The 25,991-nt window shown below is 50.7% G+C and overlaps 1 protein-coding gene across 2 annotated transcripts in view; it reads left to right on the forward strand.

Annotated features, from left to right (window-relative positions):
* The window catches only part of p2rx2 (purinergic receptor P2X, ligand-gated ion channel, 2), a 167,924-nt gene that overhangs the window by 94,832 nt on the left and 47,101 nt on the right, over positions 1–25,991 (forward strand). For both annotated transcript variants that reach the window (XM_072487117.1, XM_072487197.1), the window contains exons 8-9: positions 13,196–13,332; positions 18,039–18,129. In XM_072487117.1, coding sequence (XP_072343218.1) covers positions 13,196–13,332; positions 18,039–18,129 — 228 coding nt within the window. The remainder of the gene's footprint in view (positions 1–13,195; positions 13,333–18,038; positions 18,130–25,991) is intronic.

Below are 25,991 nucleotides of genomic sequence, written 5' to 3' on the forward strand. Positions count from 1 at the left end.
CTCCAGCACTACAACCCTTCCTGGTAGCTGTGCTCCTCCAATTCTGGCCTGTTGTGCATCTCCAATTTTAAACACCCCACTATCGGTGGCTGTGCCTTCAGCTCACAAGGCTCTATGCTCTGGAATTTCCTTCCTAAACTAAGGGCAGCATGGTAGCAAAGGGCAGCACGGTAGCATGGTGGTTAGCACAATTGCTTCACCGCTCCAGGGCCCCAGGTTCGATTCCCCACTGGGTCACTGTCTGTGCGGAGTCTGCACGTTCTCCCCGTCTCTGCGTGGGTTTCATCCGGGTGCTCCGGTTTCCTCCCACAGTCCAAAGATGTGCAGGTTAGGTGGATTGGCCAAGCTAAATTGCCCTTAGTGCCTAAAATTGCCCTTAGTGTTGGGTGGGGTTACTGGGTTACGGGGATAGGGTGGGGGTGTGGACTTGGGTAAGGTGCTCTTTCCAAGAGCCGGTGCAGACTCGATGGGCTGAATGGCCTCCTTCTGCACTGTAAATTCTATGTAAACCTCCCTGTCATTCTTAACTCCTTTAGGATGCTCTTTAAAATGTACTTCCTTAATCCCGCTTTTGGTCATCCAACCGAATATTTCCCGAACATTCCTGTGAAGTGCTTCCGGATACCTTACTCCTTAAAGGGAGTGGATAAATATACGGCCTCTTAAAGACTTCCAGGGCTATTTTGTGCGTGGTAGCAGAAGACAAGTAGGGTTGTCAACTCTGGATGGACATACTCCAGAAGATATCGGACATATTCCAGAAGACATCGCGGAAAGCCAGTGACATGGCATTCGTGGGTTTCAGACTTGAGTTGGCTGTATGAACAGAGATGCATAAATACGAATCCTGCCCACAGCCTCTTACAGCTGTCACTGCACAATAATTGGGGTGTGGTGACATTGTGAGCCCCAGGTCAGAATGGTGGTTGGAGATACTTCCTGCTGTATTTGGGAGATCGTGAGTGAGAGTGTGAGTCAGAGAGTGTGAATGAGTAGGTGTGAGGGAGTGAGAGTGAGAGTGACTGTGTGTGTGAAAGAGAGTGACTGTGAGTGTGTGAGAGAGAAAGAGAGAGAGAATGAGTGTATGTGTGTGTGCGAGAGAGCGAGAATAATTGTGTGAGCGTGAGAGAGTGTGTGACTGTGTGTCACAGAGTCATAGAGGTTTACAGCATGAAACAGGCCCAGCGGCCCGGCTGGTCCATGCCGCCCAGTTTCTATCACAAAGCTAGCCCCACTTGTCTGAATTTGGCCCATCTCCCTCTATATACACCCTGCCCATGTAACTGTCTAACTGCTTTTTAAAGGACAAAATTGTATCCTTGTCGACCACTGCGTCTGGCAGCCAGTTCCAGATCCTCAGCACCCTCTGTGTGAAGAAATTTCCCTCTGGTCTCTTTTGTATCTCTCTCCCTTCACCTTAAACCTATGCCCTCTAGTTCTAGATTCCTCTACCTTTGAGAAAAGATGTCGACTATCTACCTTATCGATGCTCCTCATTATCTGCCAAGTGTGCGTGAGAGAGACTGTGTGCACGTGAGAGAGTGTGACTGTATGGTGCGTGAGAGAGAGAGTGAATGTATGGTGCGTGAGAGAGAGAGTAACGGTATGTGCGTGAGGGAGAGAGTGACTGTGTGTGCGTGAGAGAGTGACTGTATGGTGTGTGAGAGAGAGAGTAACTGTATGTGCGTGGGAGAGAGAGTGACTGTGTGTGCATGAGAGAGAGTGACTGCATGTGCGTGAGAGAGAGTGACTATGTGTGTGAGAGAGAGTGACTGTATTTGCGTGAGAGTGACTGTATTGCGTGAGAGAGAGAGTAACTATGTGTACGTGAGTTTTGGAACCGCATATTGTTTACAATTGACATAGATGATGTGGAGTTTTTAAAAGTAAATTTAGAGTACCCAATTCATTTTTTCCAATTGAGGGGCAATTTAGCGTGGCCAATCCACCTACCCTGCACATCTTTGGGTTGTGGGGGCGAAACCCACGTAAACACGAGGAGAATGTGCAAACTCCACATGGACAGTGACCCAGAGCCATGATCGAACCTGGGACCTCGGCGCCGTGAGGCAGCAGGGCTAACCCACTGCGCCACCATGCTGCCCGATGATGTAGAGTTGAGGACCAAATTAAATGTGTCAAAGTTCGCAAATGACACTAAGATGAGTGGTAGAGTAAAGTGTGCAGAGGACAGTGAAAGTCTGCAGAGGTATATAGATAGTTTAAGTGAGTTGGCAAGGGTCTGGCAGATGGAGTACAATATTGGTAAATGTGAGGTCATCCATTTTGATAGGAATGACAGCAAAAAGGACTATTATGTAGATGGTAAAAATTTGCAGCACGCTGCTGTGCAGAGAGACCTGGGTGTCCTTGTGTATGAATCACAAAAAATTGGTTTGCAGGTGCAGCAGGTAATTAGAGATGCAAATGGAATTTTGTCCTTCATTGCTAGAGGGATGGAGATTAAAAACAAGGAGGTTATGTTGCAGCTGTATAGTGTGCTGGTGAGGCCACACCTGGAGTACTGTGTACAGTTTTGGTCTCCTTACTTGAGAAATAATATACTGGCACTGGAGGGGCTGCAGAGGAGATTGACTAAGTTGATTCCGGAGTTGAGAGGATTGGCTTATTTTTTTAAATAAATTTAGTGTACCCAGTTCATTTTTCTCCAATTAAGGGGCAATTTAGCGTGTTCAATCCACCTACCTTGCACATCTTTGGGTTGTGGGGGTGAAACCCAAGCAAACACGGAGAGAATGTGCAAACTCCACACGGACAGTGACCCAGAGCCAGGATCGAACCTGGGACCTCAGTGCCGTGAGGCAGCAGGGCTAACCCACTGCGCCACCGTGCTGCCCGAGGATTGGATTACTGAGGAAAGACTGAGTAAACTGGGACTATACTCATTGGAATTTAGAAGAATGAGGGAGGATCTTATAGAAACATATACAATTATGCTGGGAATAGTTAAGATAGAAGCAGGGAGAGAGACTGTGCGTGAGAGAGACTGTGTGCGCGAGAGAGAGAGTGACTGTGTGCGCAAGAGAGAGAGTGACTGTGTACGTGAGAGAGTGACTGTGTGTGCGCAAGAGAGAGAGTGACTGTACGCGAGAGAGAGAGTGACTGCGCAAGAGAGAGAGTGACTGTGTGTGCGTGAGAGAGACTGTGCGTGAGAGAGACTGTGCGTGAGAGAGACTGTGCGTGAGAGAGACTGTGTGCGCGAGAGAGAGAGAGTGACTGTGCATGCGTGAGAGAGACTGTGTGCGCACGAGAGAGAGAGTGACTGTGTGCGCAAGAGAGAGAGTGACGTGTGTGCGTGGGAGAGTGCCTGTGTGCGTGAGAGAGAGTTCTGTGCTGTACTTTTCTTTGTTCTTAAGCCCAGCGCAAACTGGAGGAACAGAACCTCGGGCGGAATTCTCCGCAATCGGTGCGATGTCCGCCGACCGGCGCAAAAACGGCGCGAATCAGTCCGGCATCGCGCCGCCCCAAAGGTGCAGAATCCTCCGCATCTTGAGCAGCCGAGCCCTAACCTTGAGGGGCTAGCCCCTCGACGGACTGATTTCCGCCCCGCCAGCTGGCGGGAAAGGCCTTTGGTGCCTCGCCAGCTGGCGCGGAAATGACTTCCCCGCGCATGCGCAGTGGAGGGGGTCTCTTCCGCCTCCGCCATGGTGGAGACCATGGCGAAGGCGGAAGGAAAAGAGTGCCCCCACGGCACAGGCGCGCCCGCAGATCGGTGGGCCCCGATCGCGGGCCAGGCCACCGTGGGGGTATCCCCCGGGGCCAGATCGCCCCGCGCCCCCCCCAGGACCCCGGAGCCAGCCTGCGCCGCCTTGTCCCGCTGGTAAGATAGGTGGTTTGATTCTCGCCGGCAGGACAGGCATTCCAGCAGCGGGACTTCAGCCCATCCGGGCCGGAGAATCGGGGGGGGCCCACCAACCGGCGCGGCGCGATTCCCGCCCCCGCCGAATATCCGGTGCCGGAGAATTCGGCAACCGGAGGGGGCGGGATTCACGCCAGCCCCCGGCGATTCTCCGATCCGACGGGGGGTCGGAGAATGACGCCCGAAGCTCATCTTCCGATTAGGAACAAGACAGCCTTCTGGACTTAACATTGAGTTCAACTTCAGGCTGTGAACTCTCCTCCACCTTCACTCCATTTGTATTTCTATCAATTTATTTTAATTTCCTCCATTGCTCTGTTTTTCCGTTACCATTGTTCCTCCTCCCCCCACTCCACTTGGACAAACTGTTCTTAGTTGCCTAGGGGCGGCACGGTGGCATAATGGTTAGCACTGCTGCCTCACGGCTCCAGGGTCTTGGGCTCAATTCCAGCCTCAGGTGACTGTCAGTGTGGAGTTTGCATTTTCTCCCCGTGTCTGCGTGGGTGTCCTCCCACAGTCCAAAGATGTGCAGGTTACGTGGATTGACCATGATAAATTGCTCCTCAGTGTCCAAAAGGTTAGGTGGGGTTACAGGGATAGGGTGGAGGCATGGGCTTAAGTAAGGTGCTCTTTCCAAGGGCCGGTGCAGACTCGATGGGTTGAATGGCCTCCTTCTGCACTGTAAATTCTATGATTCTCTGACTGTGTGAGTGAGAGTGCAGGTGAGTGTAAATAACTGAATGTCTCAATGACTTTCAGTTGTGCAATGTAAGGGAAGCGCACATGATGTTTATCCCGATGATCCTTTTTACAAGTTCTTAATGCGTCGGTATATCGTTTTTTGCTGCCTCAAAAAATTAATTTAAACACTCCAAGAGCAAGTTTTTAAAATATGCCCAAGAATTTAAAACAGGCCAGAAGATATTAAATGATAAATATACCCCTGCAGAAACAGCAACAGCCAATGTGGCTGCCAGCTCCCCCATACTTCTAAAAAACGAAACTCTGAGCAACATCCTGGCCACTGAGCTCAACAAATCCCAATGAAGTTCGGCTCTGGAGCCGAAAGATTAATTGGAAGAATCTGGGGCGAGATTCTCCGACCCCCCCGCCGGGTCGGAGAATCGCCGGGGGCTGGCGTGAATCCCGCCCCCACCGGTTGCCGAATTCTCCGACACCGGGGCGCGATTCTCCACTCCCACGCCGGTTGGGAGAATCGCCAGGGCCACCAAAATTTCCCGCGACGCCGGTCCGACGCCCTCCCGCGATTCTCCCAAGCAGCGGGAACGGCCCAGTCGAGTTTCGCGGGCCGCAGGCCGGAGAATTGCCGGAGACACCGAAAATGGCGATTCTCCGGCACCCCCGCTATTCTGAGGCCCGGATGGGCCGAGCGGCCAGGCCAAAACGGCGGGTTCCCCCCGGCGCCGGCCACACCTGGTCGCTGCAGTCGTGAGCAGTGCGTGAACGCTGGGGGGGCGGCCTGCGGGGGGGCGAGGGGGGTTCCTGCACCGGGGGGTACCTCAGATGTGGGGTGGCCCGCGATCGGTGCCCACCGATCGTCGGGCCGTCCTCTCTAAAGGAGGACCTCCTTCCTTCTGCGGCCCCGCAAGATCCGTCCGCCATCTTCTTGCAGGGCGGACTTAGAGAGGACGGCAACCACGCATGCGCGGGTTGGCGCCGGCCAACCCACGCATGCGTGGATGACGCCCGTTATGCGGCGCTGGCCGCGTCATCTATGCGGCGCCGCTTGTACGCGGGCGACAAGGCCTGGCGCGTGTAGATGACGCGGCCCCGATCCTGGCCCATTGTCAGGGCCTGAATCTGTCAGGACCGGGGCCATTTCGCGCCGTCGTGAACCTCGACGGCGTTCACGACGGCGCGGCGACTTCGGCGCGGGAGTGGAGAATCCTGCCCCGGATATTCGGCGGGGGTGGGAATCACGCCGAGCCGGTTGGCGGATGGGCCCGGATGGGCCGAAGTCCCGCTGCTAAAATGCCTGTCCCGCCGGCGTAGATTAAACCACCTACCTTACCGGCGGGACAAGGCGGCGCGGGCGGGCTCCGGGATCCCGGTGGCCTGGCCCGCGATTGGGGCCCACCATTCCGCGGGCGGGCCTGTGCCGTGGGGGCACTCTTTTCCTTCCGCCTTCGCCACGGTCTCCACCATGGCGGAGGCGGAAGAGATTCCCTCCACTGCGCATGCGCGGGAATGCCATCAGCGGCCGTTACGCTCCCGCGCATGCGCCACCCGGAGATGTCATTTCCGCGCCAGCTGGTGGGGCACCAAAGGCCTTTTCCGCCAGCTGGCGGGGCGTAAATTCGTCCGGCGCGGGCCTAGCCCCTTAAGGTTGGGGCTCGGCCCCCCAAGATGCGGAGCTGGACTGATTTGCGCCATTTTTGGCGGCGGTCGGCGGACATCGCGCCGATTACGGAGAATTTCACCCAAGGAGTTATTTTTCGGTGGGCAAAGGATGTTACTTATCAATGCCACTCAATCAGGATCTACCGAGACAGAAGTGCAGACCTGGCAAGGAGGCATCATGCATTTAACAAATCAAAGTCCACGCTGCACAAGAAAGGAATTTGCTTTATTCACCCTATCCCTTAACGGAGAAGATGACAATTTGGACATCCTGGGCGGCATTCTCCCTTTTGGGGACTAAGTCCCCACGTCCGCCGGAAAACGGACGAGAATCACTCCGGACTTTTTCCTTGAAAGTTGGGGGTGATTCTCCGCTTTCCAGGGGGCTAGCAGGCCCCGGTGTGCGTCCCGCTGCTCAGGTGCCGGCGGGGCCCTGCTGTCCAGACCGCGCGGCTGCACATGCACACAGCAGCCGCAAGCGGGTCCACGCATGCGCAGGCGACGCCAACATGGCGGAGCCACACAGCGGGCCCACGCGGAGGAAGTTAGGTCCCCCCCAGATCACAATAGCCCGCCAATTGGTGGCTCCCGATCGCGGGCCTGGCCACCGCTAAGGCCTCCCCCTCGGAGTCAGATTCCCCCCGCCCCTCCACCAGGACCGCGGAGAATTGCCGTGGGGGCCCGTTCCAACGGCCCTCGACTGGCGCCGCATCGACCGTGCACGTGCGACTGGCGAGTCCGCAGAGATTCGCGGAAGTGCCGTCGCACCGGATTGGAGAATGCCACCCCCTAACTGTAGATGTTGACTTCTCGGGAAGTATGCCGCGCAGAGTATCCATCACCTGAGGCCATTGCAAGAGGCCCACCCCGCTTATCTCCACCCCCAACAGGCCGAATTCCCGATGGCGTGGATCTAACCTGGTCGTGCCATTCGGGAAACTCCCGAGGTGGCTGTGGACTCAGACTGTGGCCACCACAGTCAGGGGCAGGCCAAATGGAGGGCGGGGGAGCCTCATTCGAGTCTGGGTATTTTTGTGCTGGCAGTCCGGGTCGGGCAAGCGGCCGATCAGGGGCACTATTTTCACAGTCCAGGTCCGCGGTCTGAGTCCACCATGGAGCACGGCGCAGCCGCTGGAGGCCGCCGCCGTGCGCATGCATGGCCTCTGACCCGGAAGTGCGGGGAGTCGTATCGGCAGCTGGAGCTGCGAGCTCCACGACAGCTGCCTGCTAGCCCCCTGCAAGGCAGTGAATCTGGGGCCTTTGGACGCCACAGTAAAAGGCCACAGTTTTCACGACGGCGTGGGGACATAGTCCCGAAAACAGAGCCCAGTGTGTGTGGGGGTGAATGTGAGAGATTGCGTGCGTAGGAATGAGTTGGCCTTAGACCCAGTCTTAGATTTATCACTTTCAGCATCACAAACCAACCCATTCACATGCACATGCTCACACTGACCCTCTCACATGCTGGTCAATTTTAGTACATATATTTTAACTTAACAATTTCTTGCTTTTGCATTGCCTTACTTTTACTCAGAAATCATTTATTTTCTTAAAACCCCAACTTTTGTTTGAAATTCAGTTTATTGTTCTGCCAATCCTCACCTTTCCAAAATATTCCCATGGGCCCGTTGACTGAGGATGATGTACGAAAGTGCCCCACTGCGAGAACATAATAATAATCTTTATTAATGTCACAAGTAGGCTTACATTAACACTGCAATGAAGTTACTGTGAAAATCCCCTAGTCGCCACATTCCGGCGACTGTTCGGGTACACAGAGAGAGAATTCAGAATGTTCAATTCACCTAACAGCACGTCTTTCAGGACTTGTGGGAGGAAACCGGAGCACCCGGAGGAAACCCACGCAGACACGGGGAGAACGTATAGACTCTACACAGACAGCGACCCAAGTGGGAATCGAACCCGGGTCCCTGGTCTTGTGAAGCAGGTGTGCTAACCACTATGCTACCATGTCACCACATACCCACAATTCTTGTTTAACCTCCCCCTCTGGCCTCTCAAGTAGACTCCTAACCTCTCCCTCCCCCCACCCCACACCCACATAACCCTCCAGCAGTGTTGGATTCTGCCAGCCAGACCCATTCAAAGTCCCAGACTTAGGGTGCGTTTAGTGGCCTTGTTGCGCTCGAGCGAGAGCGCGACAAGACCGGTAAATAGCAACAGAGGCCAAAAACGAGAACCCCACCGGATGCCAAACCATTCGCGATGCAACCGGCCCACTCCCGTAGGTGAAATCGGGATCCCGCCACAGCAAAGCGAGAAACCAATAATCACCACTTAAGCCTGATTTCCACACAATTAAAGGGAGCCACCCGATGTCCAACAGCCTCCCGTGATCGAATCGCCTTCCCAGAAAGTGGTCACATGAGCACCGATTAGTATTCCTTTTGAAAAACATGAACCTGGTGGAAGGGCTGCTGCGGGGACCCGAGGAGGTGAGTAGCCATCTTCATTCACAGGCAATGAGCCCGGGGGCACTGGGGTTGCTGTCCTGGAGCTCGGAGGGGGTGTTGGGGAGGCTGGGGGAAACCGGGGATGTCCAGCCTCAGTTGGGGTGGGCCATTATGGGGGATGGGGCTATCAGAGTCGGGTTGGGGGCAACCAAGCGCGGGTCTGCCACGCCAACCCCTGGGTCATGTGCACCCCTTCTGGTGGCAACCCTAGTCTTTGCCTGTCTTCCTCACTGACTACCCATAACTCCCGCTGACCATGGAGGCCTCTGACCATGTGACTGAAGGCTATTGATAACAGGGAATTGGCAATCATAGTCAAGTGAACACTTCACACATCCCAAGTGGATTCCTGTGGATAGGCGTGCCATGCAGCATGTGGGGGTTATTGCCTAGCCTCCCAATCAGACTATGATGCCTGGAAATTGTGCCTGAATGCGGCAGGAGGCAACACCATGGGTGCAACAGCCAACACCCGAACACCCAGGGGATGGGGCCCAACCCCGAGGACATTACTGCGGCCGAAGGATGGGTGAATGGGGCAGACCAGTAGCACACTGGTTAGCACAGTTGTTTCACAGCTCCAGGGTCCCAGGTTCGATTCCCCGCTGGGTCACTGTCTGTGCGGAGTTTGCACGTTCCCCCGTGTCTGTGTGGGTTTCCTCCGGGTGCTCCGGTTTCCTCCCACAGTCCAAAGATGTGCAGGTTAGGTGGATTGGCCATTCTAAATTCCCCTTAGTGTCCAAAATGGTGAGGTGGGGTTCCTGGGTTACCGGGGTAAAGGGGATAGGGTGGAGGCGTGGGGCTTAAGTCGGATGCTCTTTCCAAGGGCCGGTGCAGACCCGATGGGCTGAATGGCCTCCTTCTGCATTGTAAATTCTGTGATTCTATGAATGCAACGAGGAGGGAACCTGCGGCTGGTCCAGATAACATTATGTGTGGGCGTCTGGGGTACAGGGTGTGGGGTCCAGTGCGCAGAGGACCTTGCTGCGGTTGTGTGCGCATGGGCAGGGCGTGCCAGGTGGGGGGGGGGAAGGGGGGGAAGGGGTGAAGGAGAGCAATGGGGGGACTGGAGGGTCCCGGGATGGAGGACATCGCTGTTTGTCAGTCTCACACTCTCTCTCAATTCCTTACAGATATTGAATGGTATGGACGATATTTTGAACCTCGCGTGGTGCTGCTGGCAGGCTGGGTGGCCAGGCACTGGAGAAGGTGGAGGCAGTGGCAGTGTTGACAGAAACTCGAGGCAACGGCCCATGTGCACGGCCCTGCCCCACCTCCAGAGGACCTGGCTGCCCATCAGGCCAGGGTGAGACCCAGAGGGGGAGGCCCATGATGGCACAAGGTGTACATGTGTCACTGGTCTTTCGAGCTCCACCTCAACAAGCAGAATTACAGCACCTGTGCCAAATCGTCGTGGACTTGGCAGGACATGAAAGCAGAGGACACCCACTCCTGGTGGCCTTCACTGCAGTCCTAAACGTTTACACCTCTGGATCATTCCTGAGCTCGAGTGGGGACCTGTGTGGCATCTCTCCAGCGACAGCCCACAGGTGCATCCAACAGGTCATGGATACCGTTTTCCCAGACAGCGAACTATATAAACTTTGACACAGACCAAGCACAACAAGATGCCCGGACAACAGGGTTCTCCACCATTTCCGGGATGCTTAGGTCCAGGGGCTAATAGATGGCACGCATGTCACCTTACTCATACCGGGCCATCAGGGAGGGCCCTACGTCCACAGGAAGAGGTTCCACTTCCTGAACATCCAGCTCGTGAGTGACCACCACCTTAACATCATGCACATGTGTACACAATTCCCAGGGAGTGGGCACGACAGATACATCCTGGGCCAGTGAGACATCCCTGGCCTTTTCGAGGACCACCCCAGGATGGCCAGTTGGCTCTTGGGGGATAAATGGTACCAGCTTTGGACCTGGCTGATGACACCAGTATACCTCCCGTGCCGCACTGGACTGACTGCGAGATGTGGCATCATCAGAGGGATGGAACTCTGGGAAGCTGGTAGCCATCATCGTCACTCCCGGTTGTGCCCATAGGGCCCTAAGCTTCACATTGGGACAGAGAGCCAGCTGGATTGAGCCCCAGCTCCCATTGTGTAATCTGGCCCTGCCAGCCCTGGCGGCTCCCCAATATCTGCACCATGGTTTCAACACCCTCGGCGATGCTCCTCAGTGACTGGGACATGCTCTTTGGTGCGTCGGCAATGCCCATCTGAGACTGGGACATGTCCTGCAGCACCTCATCAAGGTCCGCCTGGTACTGGGTCACGTCCCCAGTGAGTTTGACAGTCTACCGAGGTCCTCAGCTACGGTCATCACTGCCACGCCTTGGACACCTCCACTGATGCTGCTGACTTTGTGCACCAGGCTCTCCACTGCGGTCGCCACTCTAGCAGTGTTGGCCTCGGTGACACGCTTTGCCGGCATCATCTCTCACAGCCGCAGCCTCTGGGACTCCTCCAATCAACTGTGGGCCAGCTGGTGTGTTACTGACATGCCCCTCTGAATATCACGGCCGCACCCTGTCGTCTGCATCAATTCCAGGTGAACCTGTTCCAGAGGCTCAGCATCCGACTGGGACCCAGCTTGGTCCCGGGATCCAGCAGACCTCCAACTGCTGTCTCGCCTGGACATTTCTGCCTCCACCTGATGTGCATCAGCAAATATGTGATCCTCACCAGGTTGTGCCCCAGATGCCTAACCGCGACCTTTACCCATCAAGGTGCGTGCCCCTGCACTGGTGGAGATGATAGCTGTTACACATCTTTGATGACATCCTTGGAGGTGTTCTCATGGGGGGCTTGGGATGGGGTGGGGGGTGAACCACCCCGGATGGGCTGGCGCCATCGGCTGGAGTTCCTGCGGGAGAATGGGAATGTGGTCAGTGGGAGGGATGGGTCATTCCATATGGCATTAACAACTCATATTTGACAGTCCATCTGATTGGGGCTCAGTGGATCTTCATCTCTGTGATTTGCGCCGACCCCCACATTGGTGTCCGCTCTGTCCTTGGCCACCCCTGTAACCTCCAGGCATATTCCTTGAAGGTGGTGAGGATTCTGATGTCCGGCACCCCACCGCCCGTCTGGGCCCTTTTCTGATGGTTGTGGGACAACTTCTCTTGCGGGGACACAGAGAGGGCATCGTTAACCACGCACATGGTTCGGGTGGGGGGCGCTTGAGGTGAAGTGGATGGTTCGCTTGGGGGGGGCATGGTCAATGTGGGAAGCATGCGTAGCCAAGGGCATGGCATGGTACTGGGCAGGGGCAGTGCCAATCACATTCCCTTGGGTGGGGGGGGTCCGGTGCCAACTCACCAGTGTGGCGCAATGTAGGTCATTGACCTTGTGGCGCTGGGTGCCGGACCTCCTGGTGACGTTGCCCGAGATGATGGCTGCTGACACTTCCTCCCAGGCGGCATTGGCTGCCCTGTGGTTTACCCTTCGGGACCCCTGGGGGAATAGGACATCCCTCCTGGCCTCAACCGTCTCTCGGAGCCTGCGCAGGTCTGCATCCCCAAATCATGGGGCCGGTCGTTTTGGCACCATGGCTGCCAGCTGAGTGGGGTTGGCTGTGCAAAAACAGTTTTAGTGCTGCTCTACCTTGTTAGTGGGGGGGGGGCTGGCAAGCACAATTGGATGGCAAGCCATGCTTTGCGGCGTGAAGCCCATGAGGGCCTCCCTAAGTGGGCCAATTAATGTTTGATTACGGTGCCAGCCTTGCTAGCCGAACGCTGGGAAGCTTGTGGCAGTTGTCACTGGCTATCACACTTGGAAACCTTTTCATTGAATCACGCCCTTTCTCTTTCATCTGGGCTCCATCAGTCTTCTACCTTGGGGACTGCCTGTAATACCAACAATGGCCACCGCTTAATCCTGGCATTGCTGGGACTACAGAGCTTCAGATAAACTGATTGGCCGGCAGCTTTCTGGGGTGAAACCTCCGACCAGGCAGGGGTGCAACTCTGAATCAATTAAGACTGCTCCCAACGTATATCACTGTGGAGCAGCCAGGTTTCAGATGGGCAAGCTGACTTTTTGGTGATGGTGGTTGTGGTGTGGGTGGAGGGGGGTTAGGTAGTGGAAATATGTAGGTGCCCGTAAAATCCAGTGTTGTTTTAAAAGCATAAGAAAGAATGGAATAACAAAAGGTAATTTGGAATATTGATGCCACTCACTAAGTTGACTAAGTGCAATCTATTCTATGGGTTCTAGTGCATTCCTGAGGAATGTTTTGCACATATACTTTCTAATCATCAAAAAAAATCAACCAAAAGTCCAAAGTTTGCATCAATTTTTACATTTTTAAAATACACTTTGGTTTCCTGTCCTTCAGACAGGTCCTTGGGCCTGGGTCTAAACAGCACAAAATAGTTGGAATTTAGTGGAGGATCTGTACTTTGTGTCTCTAGTGGTGCATTGATTCTCATCCTGTCCTTTGTTTCTGTATTATACAGGGAGGAATACTGGGAGTAATTATAAGCTGGAACTGTGACCTGGATAAGGCAGCTTCAGAATGTAAACCTCATTATTCCTTCAGGAGGCTCGATTCTAAATCCCAAGGTAGCAAGGCTTCCTTTGGGTATAATTTCAGGTAGTGCATCCATTGTTTTTGGTCATTTGTGTCAGCGTAATCACAGGTGTTATGAAGGATTCTTTTTAAGATTGGGAAGCCGAGGCAAATGGACCAGAATGCATAATGGGGGACACACTAAAGGTTGGAAAAAAAATGAAGGAAAAGACAAAGTTAATCAAGAAGCAAGTTTGGTTTTTAAAAGCCTCTCGACTATAAGGTTAAGATGTAGGATGGAGTATTTGGAACTTGGGAAGACGGAGAGGAGAAAAAATTCAAAGGAGAAAAACCATGAATGTTGGCACTTCAAACCCCTTTCCATTTTAGACCATACACAATTGCATTTTTATGAATTCCATCTCCAGCACTCAACAGCTTGACAAATGCTACCAAATTCAGGATTTCCTAGACCGTGAGCATTGATGGTTAGCATGGGGAAGAATTTCAGTGGTGCAGGTTGACAGAAATAACACAAGCTGTTATAAAAGCAGAAAATGCGACGAATTCAGGGGATCCATGGAGAGCGAAAGATAGGTTAATGTCTTAGGTTGACGACCTTTTGTCAGAATTGGAACATTTTACAGGGACAGGTGAAAGGACAGGTGGTGTGTCTGCTGCTTCCGTGAGATGCTGGGGACAGAAACAAGTGATTCAGCAGTGAACTGGGATGGCACGGAGGGAATCCACCCTTTGGAATCGTGAAAGGGGGAGGATGTATTTGTTTGGAAATGGTGCAGGATGGTTGAGCAAATATGGAGCCTCGTAGAAGAATATGGAATTGTATCATAGTTCTGGAAGGCAGGAAGTGGGATGGCCGTAGTTGAGAGCCTTGACTACCATGAAGGGGAAGTTTCCATTGAGGAAAATGGGCACATTTTGGAAGCTCTGGTTGAAAGGTGGCAAAAAGGATGTAATAGAAATGGAGAAAGGAACAGAATCTCTGTGGGAAATGGGGTCAGAAGGGTATATTTGAGTTAGTTAGTGGGTTTGTAGTAGACATCGGTCCAGACCCAGAGGTGCAGAATTCAAAGAGAAGGGAAGACTCGCCTGTTTTGTGGTTACCACATCAGAGCATGATTTGACACCAACCCAAAACATTAGCCCGTCTTTCTTTTTCCAGTGCTAACATATCTACTCCGTGTCACCAGAATGTTCTGTTATTTCAGTCGAATCATAACGGGCCAATGGAATGCTACCTGTGGCAGCCCTCTGAAAGGACAACCTAATTTATCCCACTGCCTTGCTCGCCTCCCATCACCCTGAAAGAATTTTCTTTTCATGTTTAAATCAAGTTCCCTTTTGAAGTTACTGACTCTGCTCCCAGCACCCTATCAGGAAAACATTCTGGATCATATCAATAGGTTGCATAAAATAAAGTCTCATTTCTCCACAGAGGGCATTTTAGGCAATTATATCCATGTGCACTGTTTATTGATGTTCTTTTTTAAAAATATTTTTTATTCTCCTTTTTCACATTTTCTCCCACATTTACACCCAACAATAATCAGTAACAGATATGTCAATCCCCATATCAATAACAACAATGCCATCCTCCCACCAAACCCCAAACATTAGCCCGCATGTTCACACAAACAAATGGCAAAAAGGAATCAGGGATCACCCATAGTCACCATTAACACACACGGCCCTCCTCCCCCACAACCCTCCCATCCACCCGCCCCAACTAATGTTCGATGTTATCCAATTCTTGAAAGTGAATAATGAATAATGCCCGTGAATTGTAGATCCCTCCATCCTTCCCCTCAGTTCAAACTTAACCTTCTCAAGAGTCAAGAATTCCAACAAGTCCCCTCGCTACGCCAGGGCACAGGGTGGGGAGGTTGCTCTCCAACCTATCAGGATCCGCCTTCGGGCGATCAACGAGGCGAAGGCTACAACATCTGTCTCTGCACCCGTTTCTAGCCCTGGCTGGTCCGACACCCCGAATATGGCCTCCCGGGGGTCCAGGTCCAGTTTCACGTGCACCACTTTAGAAATTACCCTAAAAAGCTCCTTCCAGTAATCATCTAGCTTTGGACAGAACCAAAACATTTGAACGTGATTAGCGGCCCCCCCCCCCCCCCCGCAAATTTCACACACATCTTCTACTCCTTCAAAGAATTGGCTCATCCTCACCCTTGTAAGGTGTGCTCTGTATACCACCTTCAGCTGTATCAGCCCCAACCTCGCGCACGAGGTGGAGGCATTCACTCTCCGGAGCACCTCACACCAGAACCCCTCCTCCATATCCTCTCCCTACTCTTCCTCCCACTTTGCTTTGATCCCTTCCAGTGGTGCCTTCTCTTCCAAAATAGCTCCGTAAACCGCCGACACTACCCCCTTCCCCAGTCCCCCTGTCGTCAGCACCTCCTCCAGCAATGTGGAGGCCGGCTCCACTGGGAAGCTCTGTATCTCCTTTCTGGCAAAATCTCGAACCTGCATGTATCTAAACATTTCCCCTGCTCCAGCCCATACTTCGCTTCCAGCTCCTTCAGTCCTGCAAACCGACCCCTAAGAAACAACTCTTTTAGTGGTTTATTGATGTTCTTGACAGTGGAAACAGTTTCCCCCTCTTAAAACCTATTCATAATTTTGAACACTTTTATTAAATATCCCCTTCCCATCGTTGTTCTTAGGAGAACAATTCCAGCTTCTGGAATCTGTCATTCTGCAGTCTTTCTATATAGCACAGTAAGTAGTCTTACAATGCCAGGTTAAAGTCCAACAGGTTTGTTTCGAATCACTAGCTTTCAGAGCGCAGCTCCTTCCTCAGGTGAATTCGCCTGAGGAAGGAGCAGTGCTCTGAAAGCTAGTGATTCAAACCAAACCTGTTGGACTTTAACCTGGTGTTGTAAGACTTCTTACTGTGCTCACCCCAGTCCAACGGCAGCATCTCCACATCATTTCTATATAGCTGAAGTCCCTCGTTCCTGGTACCAAACTATTTAATCTTCCTTGCATTCTCTTCAAGGCATTAAAATCTTTATTGAAGTGTGGTTCCCAAATCGGACCTTTGAGTCCTTCAAGTCCTCCCTGCCATTCAGTAAGATCACGATCACTAATGCAATTATGTCCTTTTTTAAATAAGGAGACCAAACAGTCTTCCAGGTGGTCGCACCAATGCCCTATACGGCTGTAGCAAAACATCCCTACTTTATATTCCATTTTCCTTGCAATAAACAACAACATTGCATTATCTCTTGCCATACCTTGTACATCATTTTTGTGGTTCATCTACCAGGATACCCAGACTCTTTTGTACCGCAGAGTTCTGCAATGTCTCTCCATTTAAACAATCTTCTGCTTTTTGGTTCTTCCAAAGTGGAAAAGTTCACATTTTTCCACATTATAATCCATCTGCCAAATCTTTGCAATCTATTCTATATTTCTTCTTTTGACTCCTTATATCCTCTTCACAACTTAATTTCCTGTCTCTCTGTGTTATCAGCAAATTTAACAGCTATATATCTGACCCCTTCACCCATGTCATTGATATAGTTTGTACATAGTTGAGGCCCCAGCACTGCTCCCTGTGGAAATCTACTCATTACATCTTGCCAACCCAAAAATTACCCATTTATGCTTACTCTCTGCTTCCTGTGAACTAACCAATCCTCTATCCATGCTAATATGGGGCGAAATTCTCCCCCAACGGCGGGATGCCCGCCGACTGGCGCCAAAGCCGGCGCCAATCAGACGGGCATCGCGCCGGCCCAAAGGTGCAGAAGTCTCCGCATCTTTGGCGGCCTAGCCCCAACATTGAGGGGCTAGGCCGACGCCGGAGGGATTTCCGCCCCGCCAGCTGGCGGAAATGGCGTTTGTTGCCCCGCCAGCTGGCGCGGAAATGCGGCGCATGCGCGGGAGCGTCAGCGGCCGCTGTCAGTTTCCCAGCGCATGCGCGGGAGCGTCAGCGGCCGCTGTCAGTTTCCCGCGCATGCGCAGTGGGGAGAGTCACTTCCGCCTCCGCCATGGTGGAGACCGTGGCGGAGGCGGAAGGGAAAGAGTGCCCCCACGGCACAGGCCCGCCTGCGGATCGGTGGGCCCCGATCGCGGGCCAGGCCACCGTGGGGGCACCCCCCGGGGTCAGATCGCCCCGCGCCCCCCCCCCCCCCAGGACCCCGGAGCCCGCCCACGCCGCCTGGTCCCGCCGGTAAATACCAGGTTTGATTTACGCCGGCGGGACAGGCAATTTCTGGGCGGGACTTCGGCCCATCCGGGCCGGAGAATCCAGCGGGGGGTCCCGCCAACCGGCACGGCCGGATTCCCGCCCCCGCCCAATCTCCGGGAGCGGAGACTTCGGCGGGGGCGGGGGCGGGATTCACGGCGGCCAACGGCCATTCTCCGACCCGGCGGGGGGTCGGAGAATGACGCCCATGTTGCCCCTTACACCATGAGCTCTTATTTTACGTAGTAACCTTTGAAGTGTCACCTTGTCAAATGCCCTATGAGAACCTAAATACAGCACATCCGCAGTTTCCCCAACAATGGGTATTAATAATTTATAATAAAAATTTATCTTCAGTTCTTCGTTTAACTGTGAAGCTGTATTTAATTCTCAACATTTGTGTAAGGACGTCTTCTTCAATTATACAGCATCTTAATTATCATTGAGCATTGTTAGGTGCAGCTAAGAGTATTTGGGTGTGATTTTCAAGTAAAGACCTAGAGCACCATATAAAAACATAAAATCTTGACTTTTTTCTTTCATTTCTATTTCTAAATGGCAGGCATGCAAAGTACTACGTGGAGAACGGCACTGAGTACAGGACTCTGATAAAGGTGTTTGGGATAAGAATTGACATTATTGTTCACGGTGAGGTAAAATCAATTTCTTATTTTGAATTGTTTCCCACTAACATGACTAACTAGTGAATGTTAAACCTCTGCTGAAAGTGGCTTATCCTGATACAATGCATTCTGCTCACCTGCAAGTTTTAAGCTTTCCCAGTTGTAGGTTAAGATTTCAATGTGGCAAATCCTTCCGTGTTCATTAATGGAGTTTTGAAAGTGCATCTTTACACTGAGTTATACAGATTTTTGATCTACAAGGTAGACAAGGATTATGGAGGGCAAGAAATTTGAGTTGAACCACGATCAGATCAGCCATTATCTCATTGAATGTCAGAGTAGGTTTGAGGTGCCAAATGTCCTACTCGCGCTTCTATCTTTCATGTTATTTAGGTAATTTGCTATTTAAAGATGCAGATTTTCGCCTAAAGTTGAGCATGCACTTGATGAATCTCTTTCTGGCAAGTTTCTTTAAGTTCTTTATCAATGTAAGACTATGGATATGGTGCTAGATATTAAGCGGCAGCAAAATCGAATGGAGAACATTTCACCCGATATTTAGACCATGAGGATTTCCTCTCTAAGGGCTGAGAGTGGACGGCGTGTCCAATTGTGTTGCATCCTAGGCAATGGAAACTATAAATTTCGGAAGTGTTTGAGTCTCACAATCCAATCACAATCTTCTGATTAGTAAGTTTGCGGACAACATAAAGATTGGTGGAGATGTGGTTAGTGAAGAGAATTGTCAGAGGATACAGCAGGATTATAGATCGGTTGGAGACTTGGGCGGGGAGATGACAGATGGAGTTGATTTAATCCGGACAAATGTGAGGGAATGCATTTTGGAAGGTCTAATACAGGTGGGAAATATACAGTGAATGGCAGAACCCTTCGGGGTATTGACACGCAGAGATCTGGGCGTACAGGTCCACAGATCACTGAAAGTGGCAATGCAGGTGGAGAAGGTAGTCAAGAAGGCACACGGCATGCTTGCCTTCATCGGTCGGGGCATTGAGTGTCAAAATTGGCAAGCTATGTTACGTTGTACAGTACCTTGGTTAGGCCACACTTGGAATATTGCGACCAATTTGGGTCACCACACTACCAGAAGGATGTGAAGGCTTTAGAGAGGGTACAGAAGAGGTTTACCAGGATGTTGCCTGGTGTGGAGGGCATTAGCTATGAGGAGAGGTTGGATAAGCTCTGATTGTGTTCACTGGAACGAGAGGTTTCAGTGATAGAAGTCTACAAAATTATGAGTGGCATGGACAGAATGGATAGCCAGAGGTTGGGAAAAAAAAGATTTCAAAGTGGCCAGTAGATTCCTTTTTAAAATTTCCATTATCACTACTCTCAAATAAGCCCATCCTTTATCCCTCTATTCTATCTAATTCTATATTTAGCTCCAGCTCATCTTTCCACCATTATTGTGAGCTAAGGCTCAGTTGTAGCACATATGCCTCTGAAACAGAGATTTGTGCAGTCAAGAGTCTTGTTCTGGGAATTGAGTACAAAGAAATCGAAGCTGACATTCCATTGCAGTACTGAGGGAGTCCTACACTATCAGAGATGCTAATTTTTAAGATGGTGAAACAAGGTCCTATCTGCCCTTTCAAACAGACATAAAAGACCCCACGGCAATATTTATATAATAATCTTTATTAGTGTCACAAGTAGGCTTACACTGCAATGAGGTTACTGTGAAAATCACCTAGTCGCCACATTCCAGCACCTGTTTGGGTACACAGAGGGAGAATTCAGAATGTCCAATTCACCTGACCTGCACATCTTTCGGGACTTGTGGGAGGAAACCAGAGCACCCAGAGGAAACTCACGCAGACATGGGGAGAACGTGCAGACTTCACACAGACAGTGACCCAAGCCGGGATTCGAACCCGGGTCCCTGGTGCTGCGAAGCAAAAGTGCTAACCACTGTGCGACCATGCCACCCTGAATCTGTCTATATATATGTTTCTGGAACATACCTCTTCATTCCCTGAGGAAGGAGCAGCGCTCCGAAAGCTAGTGACATCAAAACAAACCTGTTGGACTTTAACCTGGTGTTGTAAGACTTCTTACTGTGCTCACCCTGAAGAAGAGTAGGGGAGTTATCCCCCGTGTCATGGCTAATTAATAATCATCCCTCAATCAATATTCAAAAATACAAATTATCTGATCATTATCAGGGGCAAAATTCTCCCCCAACGGCGGGATGTCCGCCAACTGGCGCCAAAGCCGGCGCCAATCAGACGGGCATCGCGCCGGCCCAAAGGTGCGGAAGGCTCCGCATCTTTGGCGGCCTAGCCCCAATATTGAGGGGCTAGGCCGACGCCGGAGGGATTTCCGCCCCGCCAGCTGGCGGAAATGGCGTTTGTTTCCCCGCCAGCTGGCGCGGAAATGCGGCGCATGCGCGGGAGCGTCAGCGGCCGCTGTCAGTTTCCCAGCGCATGCGCGGGAGCGTCAGCGGCCGCTGTCAGTTTCCCGCGCATGCGCAGTGGGGAGAGTCTCTTCCGCCTCCGCCATGGTGGAGGCCGTAGCGGAGGCGGAAGGGAAAGAGTGCCGCCACGGCACAGACCCGCCTGCGGATCGGTGGGCCCCGATCGCGGGCCAGGCCACTGTGGGGGCACCCCCCGGGGTCAGATCGCCCCGCGCCCCCCCCCCCCCCAGGACCCCGGAGCCCGCCCACGCCGCCTGGTCCCGCCGGTAAATACCAGGTTTGATTTACGTCGGCGGGACAGGCAATTCCTGGGCGGGACTTCGACCCATCCGGGCCGGAGAATCCAGCGGGGGGTCCCGCCAACCGGCGCGGCCGGATTCCCGCCCCCGCCCAATCTCCGGGAGCGGAGACTTCGGCGGGGGCGGGGGTGGGATTCACGGCCGCCAACGGCCATTCTCCGACCCGGCGGGGGGTCGGAGAATGACGCCCCATATTCCTGTGTCTGAAAGTTTGCTGTGTGAAGATTTTAGCTGCTGCATTTCCTACGTTACAACCGTGACCACACTTCCAAAAGCACCTCAGTGGCTGTAAAGCAGTTTGAGGCATCCAGTGGTCCTGAAAAATACAAAATAAATGCACTCTTTCTTTCTTTTTATGGTTCCATCTCCTAGACAGGCAATAGGATGATTACTTAGAGCCTATATGTAAAATACAGGATCGGACTCTGAGATCGCTTTGTCACAAAACAGCAAAACAGTTGCAGAGAGGGAAGTTCTGACCTGCTTTTTAAAAATATTTTTTTACTGGATTTTTCAATTTTTTTAAACAAATATTGCAACAAAGAATAAAAAGAAAGTAATTATCAATGCAAAACAGGTACAGTACAGAACAAGAATTATTGCAAATATGGGAAGAAATAAGACAGGATAAATTTAGAACAGTATACGGAGGGAACTAGTTTTTGATACCAGATTAATCCAATAACAGGTTAAGAACAGGTTAAGGGGTAAAGGAGGATAAGGCCATATAAGTAGGAAAGGATAACAGTTCAGGCTGCATACCTTAATGTATTGCGAGATCAATACTTACAATATGGCTCATGGAAAGCCCAACATAAGCAAGTCTGACAAGGTTGAGCCTATAAATTTAAGATTGGGGACCCATACTAGGGAATGCATCAGATTTAGAACAGATCACAAATGTCAGGAATCCCATAGGAATATACTTTATGACTAATTTTTGCCAGTTTTAAATTGAAGGATTTTTGTCACTAATCCAGGAGCATAAGATATTCTTACGAGCTGCAAAAGTCAGGATATGTACAATCTTTTTACATTAGCATCAGTAATTCTCCCATCTGAAGGACCCGGAGTTAGGAAAATAGGATTATGTTAGAACATAGAACATAGAACATTACAGCGCAGTACAGGCCCTTCGGCCCTCGATGTTGCGCCGACCTGTGAAACCACTCTAAAGCCCATCTACACTATTCCCTTATCGTCCATATGTCTACCAATGACCATTTGAATGCCCTTAGTGTTGGCGAGTCCACTACTGTTGCAGGCAGGGCATTCCACACCCTTACTACTCTCTGAGTAAAGAACCTACCTCTGACATCTGTCATATATCTATCTCCCCTCAATTTAAAGCTATGTCCCCTTGTGCTAGATATCACCATCCAAGGAAAAAGGCTCAAAGGCTCTCTCAAAGATCTTGTCCAGCTCTCCGACTACACCAGACCAATAGGATTAAATCTTAACATAGGCCCATTCGCAGTGCATATAATCACCCTCTACTACCAGGCACTTTAGGCACATCGGGAATATTGCAAGATCAAACCTGTGTCAAAGACGAGGCATGGTATGATAGCGGTGCAATATCTTAAATTGAGTCTCCTTCACTTTATTGCAAACAGAATTTTACTGTTATAATCCCATATACTACCCCATGCCTCCTTATAAATGTTAGTTGTCAAGTGTTTTTCCCAAGACACTAAGGTGCCCAATGTACTAACGCAGGATCTAGAACACAAAGTATCATAAAACGTGCCAATTAATTATTTAGGCTTAATTCATGGCACAAGGATGTCTTATCAGGGATAAAGTCTCTAAGTTGTAAATATTTACAAAAGGAGTGGGGCAGCATGGTGGTGCAGTAGTTAGCCCTGCAAACTTTATTATGAACACAATATTAAACTCTTTAACATTACACCTGAAAATAGTCCCTTGAACAATACTACTCAATGCAGTAAATAATTAATTACTATCTCTATTCCCAATTAAACAATAAGAAAGAAAAAAAAAACATACAGCTTTCAATCCATCCTTTATCACAATGGCACAGAGCAATGCTTGCTTTCCAGAACAGATTTGGCTCCTGTGAGTGCCCTTGTAGACTCTCACTAGATGTCTTCAAAAAGCTGTTTCATCTGATGTGTTTCAGCTTCCCCCTTGTTCTCAGTCAAGTCTGCACTGCTTGAAATACTATTCATCTTTTGTAACTATCCTACTGTGAGAGCAAAAGATTTTACTTATCTAAAGGGTAGCCAGATCCAAACTCACTCAAAATCTTTCACAAAAAGGGGGGCAGTGGTTAGCAATGCTGCCTCACGTCGCCGAGGTCCCAGGTTCTGGGTCACTGTCCGTGTGGAGTTTGCACAATCTCCCCGTGTTTGCGTGGGTTTCGCCCCACAACCCAAAGATGTGCAGGCTAGGTGGATTGGCCATGCTAAATTGTCCCTTACTTGGAAAAAATTAAGTTGCTACTCTAAAAATTTTTTAAAAAATCTTTCTCAAAAGGTCTGAATACTTTAGCTCCACCCAGCAATGACATAATCTCCCCTAGTTGAAAACAAATTAACTCGGCAGGCTGAAAACACAGTAACTTCCCAGTGACTCCACCCAGTCAAATAACAGTGCATTATCCTAGGCTTTTTTCTTTGGACCATTTCACCTCTGGCTCCAAATAGCTTTCTGGTCTTACTAAACAAGATTCAAACACATGACTACTGCAGTCAAACACACTCTATACCAGGCTTTTAATCCGTACATTGCCAAATATTTACAATCCAATATATCTAAAATACTGCATTTGTCACAGTCCGAGTCCCCGTTATCCAGAGGAACAGGCGCTGGGTAGGCCTGGAGCTGTTGCCCGGTATGGTTGCGGCCACCTCCATAGCTGGTAATGAGGCTTACTGGGGGGTGGTTTCCCTGCTCCTGAGGTGGTCCAGATGTTCCTTTACCACCTTGTCCTGATCTTCACTATGTATGACACTGGCCCAGTTTTCTCCATCATGATCCCGGGGACATCGACGAAGGTCCTCAGATAAGAACAAGAACAAAGAACAAAGAAAAGTACAGCATAGAAACAGGCCCTTCGGCCCGCCAAGCCCGTGCCGACCATGCTGCCCGACTAAACTACAATCTTCTACACTTCCTGGGTCCATATCCCTCTAATCCCATCCTATTCATGTATTGTCAAGATGCCCCTTAAATGTCACTATCGTCCCTGCTTCCACCACCTCCTCCGGTAGCGAGTTCCAGGCACCCACTACCCTCTGTGTAAAAAACTTGCCTCGTATATCTACTCTAAACCTTGCCCCTCGCACCTTAAACGTATGCCCCCTAGTAATTGACCCTCTACCCTGGGGAAAAGCCTCTGACTATCCACTCTGTCTATGCCCCTCATAATTTTGTAGACCTCTATCAGGTCGCCCCTCAACCCCCGTCGTTCCAGTGAGAACAAACCGAGTTTATTCAACCGCTCCTCATAGCTAATGCCCTCCATACCAGGCAACATTCTAGTAAATCTCTTCTGCACCCTCTCTAAAGACTCCACATCCTTCTGGTAGTGTGGCGACCAGAATTGAACACTATACTCCAAGTGTGGCCTAACTAAGGTTCTATACAGCTGCACCATGACTTGCCAATTCTTATACTCAATGCCCCGGCCAATGAAGGCAAGCATGCCGTATGCCTTCTTGACTACCTTCTCCACCTGTGTTGCCCTTTTCAGTGACCTGTGGACATGTACTCCTAGATCTCTTTGACTTTCAATACTCTTGAGGGTTCCACCATTCACTGTATATTCCCTACCTGCATTAGACCTTCCAAAATGCATTGCCTCACATTTGTCCGGATTAAACTCCATCTGCCATCTCTCCGCCCAAGTCTCCAAACAATCTAAATCCTGTTGTATCCTCTGACAGTCCTCATCGCTATCCGCAATTCCACCAACCTTTGTGTCGTCTGCAAACTTACTAATCAGACCAGTTACATTTTCCTCCAAATCATTTATATATACTACAAACAGCAAAGGTCCCAGCACTGATCCCTGTGGAACACCACTGGTCACAGCCCTCCAATTCGAAAAGCATCCTTCCATTGCTACTCTCTGCCTTCTATGACCTAGCCAGTTCTGTATCCACCTTGCCAGCTCACCCCTGATCCCGTGTGACTTCACCTTTTGTACTAGTCTACCATGAGGGACCTTGTCAAAGGCCTTACTGAAGTCCATACAGACAACATCCACTGCCCTACCTGCATCAATCATCTTAGTGACCTCCTCGAAAAACTCTATCAAATTAGTGAGACACGACCTCCCCTTCACAAAACCATGCTGCCTCTCACTAATACATCCATTTGCTTCCAAATGGGAGTAGATCCTGTCTCGAAGAATTCTCTCCAGTAATTTCCCTACCACTGACGTAAGGCTCACCGGCCTGCAGTTCCCGGGATTATCCTTGCTACCCTTCTTAAACAGAGGAACAACATTGGCTATTCTCCAGCCCTCGGGACATCACCTGAAGACAGTGAGGATCCAAAGCTTTCTGTCAAAGCCTCAGCAATTTCCTCTCTAGCCTCCTTCAGTATTCTGGGGTAGATCCCATCAGGCCCTGGGGACTTATGTACCTTAATATTTTTCAAGATGCCCAACACCTCGTCTTTTTGGATCTCAATGTGACCCAGGCTATCTACACACCCTTCTCCAGACTCAACATCTACTAATTCCTTCTCTTTGGTGAATACTGATGCAAAGTATTCATTTAGTACCTCGCCCATTTCCTCTGGCTCCACACATAGATTCCCTTGCCCAGCCTTCAGTGGGCCAACCCTTTCCCTGGCTACCCTCTTGCTTTTTATGTATGTGTAAAAAGCCTTGAGATTTTCCTTAACCCTATTTGCCAATGCCTTTTCATGACCCCTTCTAGCCCCCCTGACTCCTTGCTTAAATTCCTTCCTACTTTCCTTATATTCCACACAGGCTTTGTCTGTTCCCAGCCTTTTAGCCCTGACAAATGCCTCCTTTCCTTTTTCTTTTTGACGAGGCCTACAATACCTCTCGTTATCCAAGGTTCCCGAAAATTGATCTGATCACCTGTTTTGAATGTTCTTTCTGTTCTTGCAGAGTTGTAATTTATTTTCTGATTCTCTTGTTGGGGCTCCACCCATCC

This window comes from Scyliorhinus torazame, chromosome 1 (genome assembly GCF_047496885.1).
Source record: "Scyliorhinus torazame isolate Kashiwa2021f chromosome 1, sScyTor2.1, whole genome shotgun sequence".
Classification (NCBI taxonomy): Eukaryota; Metazoa; Chordata; class Chondrichthyes; order Carcharhiniformes; family Scyliorhinidae; genus Scyliorhinus; species Scyliorhinus torazame.